This window comes from Henckelia pumila, chromosome 1 (assembly GCF_033568475.1).
Source record: "Henckelia pumila isolate YLH828 chromosome 1, ASM3356847v2, whole genome shotgun sequence".
NCBI lineage: Eukaryota > Viridiplantae > Streptophyta > Magnoliopsida > Lamiales > Gesneriaceae > Henckelia > Henckelia pumila.
Window position 1 is genome coordinate 91,196,104 of NC_133120.1, and position 8,557 is coordinate 91,204,660.

An 8,557-nucleotide genomic window follows, 5' to 3' on the forward strand; every position below is an offset into this window, starting at 1 on the left:
GAACGAATCAATCTGTAATAATAATAATAATAATAATAATAATAATAATAATAAGAAGCAAAGGAAGCAACCGATAATATTCATAATTGTCTGATACATAAAAATAAATATTAATGAAATGCTAGTATATATTGAAAAAATAGTATTTATAATTTGTCAAAATGGAAGGATGTAAATAGAAAACTGAGAGGCGAATCTAGAGGTGTAAACGAACCGAATCGAGCCGAATAATACTAAAAATTTAAGACTCGAGTTCGGCTCGAATTAAGTATATTCGAGCTCGAACTCGATCCGAAACTCAAAAAAAGTTCAAATATTTTGGCTCGAGCTCAACTCAAAATAAAGTTCGAGTTCGGCTCGAAATATTCGAACTTTTTCGTGAACTATTCGAACTATTGCTCGGATATTATGGTTTCGAAAAATATACATATTTATTATATCATTATATTACATTAATAAAATATTAAGGCTCGCGAACTATCGAACAAAGCAATTTTGACTCGAGCTTAACTCGAAAAAAAAGCTCGAGCATGTTCGGATTTGACTCGAGTTCGATAAGTTCGAATACGAATCAAATATTTATCGAGTCGGATCGAAAAACTCGCGAACCGATTCGATTCGTTTACACCCTTATACGTATGTCTATGATCTATGGACAATGCCCTTATAACCCTCGTAATTTTTACAGTAGTGATCATTATTTGTTATCGGCAATTAAATTTTTAAAAATATTAAATGAATTTCTGAAAATACTCTAACAATAATCACTCACAATTACAATTATACTTAAAATTTTGTCCATATTCCCATTATTATAAGTACGCTTGCATCTTCAAAACAAAAAAAGAAAGAAAAAGTACGCTTGCAGTTCAACATGCATTTTATATTTTGTGGGGAAATGGCTTAGAAAGGGGACCTTAGGCTTAATCTATGATGCACAAATGAAACCGTTAATGAGGCTTGGGCCCCCAATATACATAATCATCATTAAAATCATCTAATGACTTGTTAGTGATCATACCTTTTGAATATTCCATGTTAGTGAGCCAAGTCATTTAATTTTGAGAAAGATTTTTGTTTTGTTTTGTTTATTTGATGCATATATGATCAGTATCCATGTATTTGAGATTGCTTTGAAAAATATTTATGAGTTTTTCTTTCATAAAATTTTGAGTTTATAAGCACTTTTTGGAAGAAATATCAAACCATATCTTACAAATGTCGGGAGATGTGGATATGCTGTGGATAAACACATTGAGCTGGATCAAATATGATGACGTGAGGCTTGTATAAGTTCATCAAACTAATTCGTGTGAGATGATTGACCGATCATTTCATACCACCACACCGATAATGTTTCGGTTGTTGTAGTTGTTGTAGCATAGAATATCCCTTTCAATCATTCTACTATATTCAAATTCAAGACCATGCAAGGGAATTTATTGTGGTTAGCAAGTATTCTTGTTATTCCCAGGACTACTTGAGATGCGGAGTTGTTCGTTTGTGAAGTAGGCATCTGCAGGGGCAGTACACGCCGCTAAATATGCTGCTAAAATCAACATTCACTCCACAACTTTTCGCTGCCATTCCCACAAAAACCCAATTCCCACGGCTATGGCGACTTGGATTCATGAATTCACTCACTCAGCAATGCCCCGAAACTGCTCGAAAAAATGCGCCTTCACCAGTGCTACTCCACAAACTCCCTCCAACCTCAGCCTACGTTCACCTCCCTTTCTGCCGCAAACGCTGCCACTACTGCGATTTCCCGATAATCGCCCTCGGCTCCTCCTCGACCACAAAAGCCGATGATGACCCACGTATCTCAAGCTACGTTGAAACACTCTGCAGAGAAATCAAGGCCACCAAGCTGGATACTTCCAACAACCCTTGTCTTGAAACCGTCTTTTTTGGAGGTGGCACACCATCGCTCGTGCCACCACGGCTTGTTTTATCGGTTCTTGAAGCTTTGTCTTCTAAATTCGGGGTTTGCAGCGGAGCTGAAATATCTATTGAAATGGATCCTGGAACATTTGATGGGGGGAAAATGAAGGCGTTGATGGATTTGGGTGTGAATAGAGTGTCATTGGGAGTGCAAGCTTTTCAAGAAGAGTTATTGAAAGCTTGTGGGAGAGCTCATGGGCTTGATCAAGTTTACGAAGCTGTTGAGATTGTTAAGTCATGTGGGGTTGAGAATTGGAGTTTGGACCTCATTTCTTCGCTTCCTCACCAGACTTCAGTGATGTGGAAGGAGAGTCTGCAGCTCACTGTTCAGGCACAACCTACTCACGTGTCTGTTTATGATTTGCAGGTTGAAAAAGACACCAAATTTGGAAATTTGTAAGTTTCATTACTTATTTTTTTATATCATTTCTCTACATAAGAGGTCTTTGTTTTCTTCTCATTGTGGAGGTAGCTGCTACGCTACGGCCACCTTTCCAGAAGTGTGACCAAAATGTTCTTATAAGTAAATGTAAGATAGTGTCGTATAAAAATTTCAAATGCAATTATCACTTGTTCATCATAACTCATTCTATCCACTCCAAGATTTGCACTCTACACTTCGGTACAGCAGAACTCAGTCATCTGTTCAGATTCAATGTTATGAATTTGATGGGGGAAATGTTCAGTTATTTGCAAGTGTACCATCTCATTATCTTACCATTAGAACATTGTGTTTGCAGATACACCCCTGGTGAATTTCCTCTGCCTTCCGAAAACCAGTCCGCTGAGTATTACAAAATGGCCTCAAGTATGTTAAGGGATGCAGGCTATGATCATTATGAGATCAGTAGTTACTGCAAGAGTGGTTATCGATGCAAGCATAATTGTACATACTGGAAAAACAAATCTTTCTACGGTTTTGGACTTGGGTCAGCCAGCCATGTCGGTGGCATACGTTTTTCTAGGCCCAGAAGTCTGAAAGAATACACATGTTATGTGCAGAATTTGGAGGATGGATTAGTGAAATGCTCCAGAAATGACAGCATAGATGCTAAAGAAACAGCCATGGATATCATTATGCTTTCTCTCAGAACATCTGATGGCTTGAATTTGAAGTCCTTTAGGGATGCTTTTGGTGGCTCACTTGTACTTTCTATCTGTGAGGCCTATAAACGTTATGTAGAAAGTGGGCATGTAATCTGTGTTGATAATCAAGGAAGAGAGATCGCATTTCATGAATTTAGCTCTTCGCTCACAAATGACCAGTGGAGAAATGAGGAGCTGGCATTTGTTCGGCTCAGTGATCCGGAAGGTTTTTTGCTGTCAAATGAACTTATATCACTTGCATTTGGTGTTGTAACTCCATAACTTTGCTAATATTGTTGCTTCTGGCCACTGTCGCTTCATACTTGGAGCTCCATGATCTTTAAGCAATCTTCACAACTATACTAGGAAACTCATAAGGTTCATTATTTCTAATACTATCAGTTAAGAATCTAATACAGTTCACTTTAGTAGAATAAACAGCGATCTTATTAGCTCTCTTAACTGTTAAAAAAAAATGTAAACATCATTTGTCGAAACTCAAAAATTCTGTCACAAAGACGACTCTTGGTATTTATCACATTATGAAGTTACGAAGACATAGTGTTACAACATAAAGAATCCCAATAGGTGAAGCTAATCCCTGATTGTGCCATGTCTAACATCCCTGGTTGCACAAAATCTAAACCTGAAATGCAACGAGGAACATTGTAATGCACATTGATCTGGTGATATATGAAATAGAATTTGATTATTCGTGATCACGGGGATCATTTAATGTAAAGATCATACCAGCTTTTGTTTGGAACAATTTTATAAATTCTCAGATAACATTAAGGCATTGTAAATTAACTACCAGATACAATCAAGAAGGCTTTGTCTTTTTCTGAGGTTTTGAAACGAACTTAAGCTGTTGCGTTCCTTTTCTCATTTCACTGTCATATATAACAGAACAAGGAGAGGCTAGATCAGTGCCTTGAGAATATTTACTTGAATCCAACAAAAAAAAAGAACAAAAAATTGACAAGCAAGAACAGGACCTTTGGTAGAGATATACAAGCACATAAAATATTGGAAGAAGCATCAAAATCAGTATTGACATGGCCAAATAGAAGAATCCTGTATGCTTCTGTAAATGTAAGAAATGAGATATATAAAATGAGCAAGAGAAAGGCATAAGAGATAACAAAATCCAAAATAATATGAAACTGCACAATTCACTCAACTCACTACAAAGGTTGTTTCTTTAGGGTGTTTTGGATCAAAGAATTAGGAAGTCAAGGATTTCATATATGTGATACCAAATCATTCAACTTGTTTGGATAATTCAGCTATTGCGGTATACATGAACCACCAACCATTTAGGACCCCTATCGGATCAACTTCAAATTAAGGTTACAAAATCATCAAATCAAATCAAATATTCCTCTAGAATCTCCATTTTACGCATGAAAGCTTCTCATAGTACACCATGCATGGAATATCATGAATCAATCACTTACCCTGCCACCCCTGGAGAAAGGTTTTCTGCCTTTTGAGCAAGTGTGGGCATCACAGAATTGGCGTAGGAAAAACTCTAGCAGATCATTACCAGAAAGAGTGTGTGAACAAACGTACCAAATTCATCCTACTTTTCTAGGACTAGAAAGAATAGTACCATGGAGACGAGCTGCCGAGGGACCATTGCTAGAAGGAAAACAGGTGTTGGCAAGATCCTTTAAAATGAGAGCAAAAATATGAACTAAGGAATACTTAAACATGCCATATAACTGATTAAGAAACCAGGAACAACCTCACATAAATGACGGTTCCTAGCAGCAGCAGCCGGATTGCACTTTTTTCGAGATGATGAATTTATAACAAAATCACAATGTAAAGCTCCGCATAGATCAGCCAAGCACTTGTCCTGACTCTGAACACACATTAAGGATTCGAAATCAAATCACCGTATTTGGGCCACATACATACAAAAGTATGAAAGATTAGCGAATTCCATGAGATGTGTAAGAACTTATAAAGGACCATGTGTTACAGTCGAACAATTTCAAATACTAGCTAAACCAGAAATTGTGGGTTTTCAAGTTCATAATGATTCAATTATATCAGTCGATGCATGTTCTGTACTCATGTCAGCATCATCATTGGCACAATGTCATCTTAATACTTGAGTTGATAAAATCTATATGTTCTGAAAATAACAAGATTGGGAAGAAATTGTTAATAAGAGCTAGAGAAATCAATCGGTACGGCAATGCATAACATAATCAGTAAACAAAAGGATGATCCCGCTATCAGCGTTTATATTATGGAAAGAACAGACAAGGTTACATACAGAATTCAGAAGATTGGAGTGCCTATTGTCAAAATGCTGATCCAAATATTTTTCTGCTCGAAAGAGTTTTTTACAATATCCACACCGCCATTCACTTATATCTATATGAATCTTATGCTCCTCTTGGTCTCTAAATATGTTGTTACTTGGATGAAGTTTGCATTTTTGTGAAAGTTGATACTTCTCCGATTCCACAAAAGGCATGAGATACTGCAAAATTAGTTCTTCAAAGTTAGTAAAGAACAGAAGGTGATTCTACTTACAGGTAATAGTCAAAATGTAAGGTACCTCATCCACAATTTTCGAGGCTGCTTGACTTCTCTCTCTCGAACAATGAACTTCAGGCTGGTCTTTTATGATAGCTCTGTGCATCAAAAGGCAAATTGGGAGTTGTCAACAGCATGAATGCCACATTTTAACCATAACATTATATGAATTACCATGCTTAATTCAATAAAAAGAGAGTTCAGTAGTTTGAATATGGACCATAGCACCATGGAACTGCGGAATAATAACAGCCTTACCACCCTCACTACTCCCTTAACCCGAAATAAAAAAAACGAAAGGAGAAAAATAAAAATGAGAAAGGGGAAAGAAAGTCATGGCAGAAGCAGCGCAAGAGAAAATATTTGACAAGATCGAATTTTTAAATGAAATAACAGCATATCTTACCTTGATTCAAAGTGGTCGCTAGCCTGCTGCACAAAAAAATTATATATGTTACTTGATCGAGAGATAAAAACATACATTCAGGAGCAAACCAAATCAACAGACAGAAAACACCATGTTGAAACTGGAGTGACTCTTGAAACACGGTGCAGAGGCTAAAATAAAAATACTCAACGACAACACTAGACGTTAAAGAAAGTATCATCCTGCCATTTATATTGGAAAGCCTACAGCCACCAAAACTTTGGTCGGAATCAACCGAAGTGAGAGATTACGATTTACAAAGACGTAATTTAGTAAAACAACAGAAGTCTTACATGGATTATGAAAAGCTCAAGATTTTCACAAGACTCGAGATTTTCATCACAAAATGTTAAAGAAACTAATTTGCAGAAAGCCCACATAGCTGGACCAAAAATTGAACTAAAAAATCTCTCTTTCAAGACTTACTGCCCTTTAATGAAGTTACAAAATCCATGTCCATAAACTTGGGGGATCTCGATCGTCGGAGCGAGAGAAGACTTTACCTGGTTAGGGCTTGACTGAGACATAGATGGAGCGAGATGCAGCATCATCGAAAGAAGTAAAACGCTTCGCCACGGATGTGCTTTATTGTTGGCCATCTCTTCCCCCACCTCACTGTTTCTTCCCAATCTCAGGAACCATTAAAATACCAGAAAAAAAAAACAGGACGTTTGAAGATCGCACTTTATTACATAATATCATGATACCCCTTAAACTATTCGATTAAAAAGTGATTAATGATTTCAATGGAAAATTCCATAAATAATTATTTAAAATGTTTTTTTTTATAAAGAAAACTTATAATATTATTGAATCGCGAAAGGTCTTTAAAAGCAGGTCCAAGTAGAATTCGTAGTGATGAGGTGAATCTGGAAATTAGTGGTGTGCAATCGGTCAAAACCGAATCGATCGAACCAAAATTTTCAAAATCGAACCGACCGATCTATTTTCTAACAAAATGAACCGTCCGAATTTGTATATTAAAACCGACTAAACGAACCGATAAAAAATCGGTTATTTTGATTTTCGATCGAAATAATCGATTTTTTATATTTTTTTAAATTTACATGATTTTTTTTTTAAAAAAATTTACAGGTATTTTCGGGTGCACAAATTTCTTCATTGAATTTATAAGTATATTTAGGGGCACATGCCTATATCAAAAAATAATTTTTTTTTAATAAATAAAATCTTACAGGAGCACAAGTTTTCCATTGAATTTGAGATGAAATGAAACTTCAACGTGAAGATGAAAATAATTTGTGGTGTTAGGATTTAGGGCAACAATTGTAAAATATATGAGATGGTTTTTTGTTGGGTTAATAAGTTAGACTTATAACAAAATTAGGTATATGTAGTTATAGTTCAACAACAAATAAGCCATTACAGTTAAGATTTAAGGCTCAATATTAATTTTTTTAATTATATAAATAATTTTCGGTTTAATCGGTTTAACCGATATTTTTTTTTTTTTAAAAAAATCGAATCGAACCGATTAAACCGACTTAACCTATATTTTTTAAAAAATTAACCGATCAAACCGAATAAATCAAACCGAATTTTTGATTTTTTTCGGTTCAGTTGGTTTTCTCGGTTTGACCGATTTTTTTGCTACCCCTACTGGAAATCATTGTCCCGAGCCATATTTAAACCAACCAAAATTGCTTCAAGTTCAGCATAGACAATAGAAGGAGGCCTCTGAATCCTGCGCCCAAAGCTAGTATTGGTTGGCCTTCATGATCACGGACCACACCACCAACAGCGAAGCTATTTTCACACTCTTTATAGGGAGAAAGTCTATGCTACCCCAAAGGCAGTGCCCTTGGGGTAGCATAGACTTTCCCATTTATAGGAAACGTCAACATCCAGTCGCAGGTAATGGAGAGTTAATTTTATTACATGTCTTTGTAATGTTTATATTATATCTTAAAAAATTAAAATTTTAATAAAGCATAATATCTTCAAAAAAAATTAATAATGTGTCAAAAAAAATTATTTGTCATGGTCATAGTTAATATATTTGTGTATTTAAAATTTTACAAAATAAAATTAAAAATAAACGTAAATTAATATTTAGTATTTATCTACATAACGTAAATAAAATTCAAATGCTATCTTTATACCATAAAATCAAAGTGTTTATCATTGTATATTATATCAAATTTAAATAAAATTTTGGTACCCAAAATCTTTTACATCCATTATTTCATATATTTTCGTGAAAAAAATTGTCTAATATTTTGTATAAATTATAAATATTTATTGATGTAGCCAAAAATCATTTGTATATGACACGTTGCTTTCGCAAAGTCCGAAGTATCAATTGATCCTTGTATGTTCCCAGTGGAGATCTTCAGTGGGTTGTTCATACGTCGCAAAATAAAGTCAGATGAGCCGGAAGGGTTCCCGGCGAAGACACTCCGACGCTCAAGTCAGTGATTACTCAAAGAATAATAAATCAAGAGTAGAGCGTTATAGTGCTAAAGAAAGTGTGTACCTTAATAATGAGGTGACTTGAGCTATTTATAGATATTCGGAGAGTTT

The 8,557-nt window shown here is 35.3% G+C and overlaps 2 protein-coding genes across 3 annotated transcripts; one reads left to right on the forward strand and one right to left on the reverse strand.

The window, feature by feature from the left end:
• The first annotated feature begins 1,021 nt into the window (after positions 1-1,021).
• Positions 1,022-3,326, forward strand: LOC140879755 (uncharacterized). The gene is made up of 3 exons (XM_073283635.1): positions 1,022-1,037; positions 1,475-2,340; positions 2,685-3,326. The coding sequence occupies exons 2-3, from the start codon at positions 1,544-1,546 to the stop codon at positions 3,310-3,312; spliced, it is 1,425 nt and encodes a 474-aa protein (XP_073139736.1). The 5' UTR covers positions 1,022-1,037; positions 1,475-1,543; the 3' UTR covers positions 3,313-3,326.
• A 153-nt stretch (positions 3,327-3,479) lies between these two features.
• On the reverse strand, positions 3,480-6,717 carry LOC140879758 (uncharacterized). 2 transcript variants are annotated; one of them, XM_073283649.1, is made up of 10 exons: positions 6,517-6,717; positions 5,993-6,018; positions 5,609-5,684; positions 5,321-5,530; positions 4,781-4,900; positions 4,646-4,703; positions 4,491-4,564; positions 4,029-4,117; positions 3,845-3,923; positions 3,480-3,676 (listed from the first exon to the last, which is right to left on the reverse strand). In XM_073283649.1, the coding sequence occupies exons 1-9, from the start codon at positions 6,610-6,612 to the stop codon at positions 3,854-3,856; spliced, it is 819 nt and encodes a 272-aa protein (XP_073139750.1). In that variant the 5' UTR covers positions 6,613-6,717; the 3' UTR covers positions 3,480-3,676; positions 3,845-3,853. The 2 variants fall into 2 exon arrangements, with proteins under 2 accessions (XP_073139750.1, XP_073139758.1); XM_073283657.1 differs by having other exon boundaries at positions 3,482-3,676; positions 5,993-6,015.
• Positions 6,718-8,557: the final 1,840 nt, after the last annotated feature.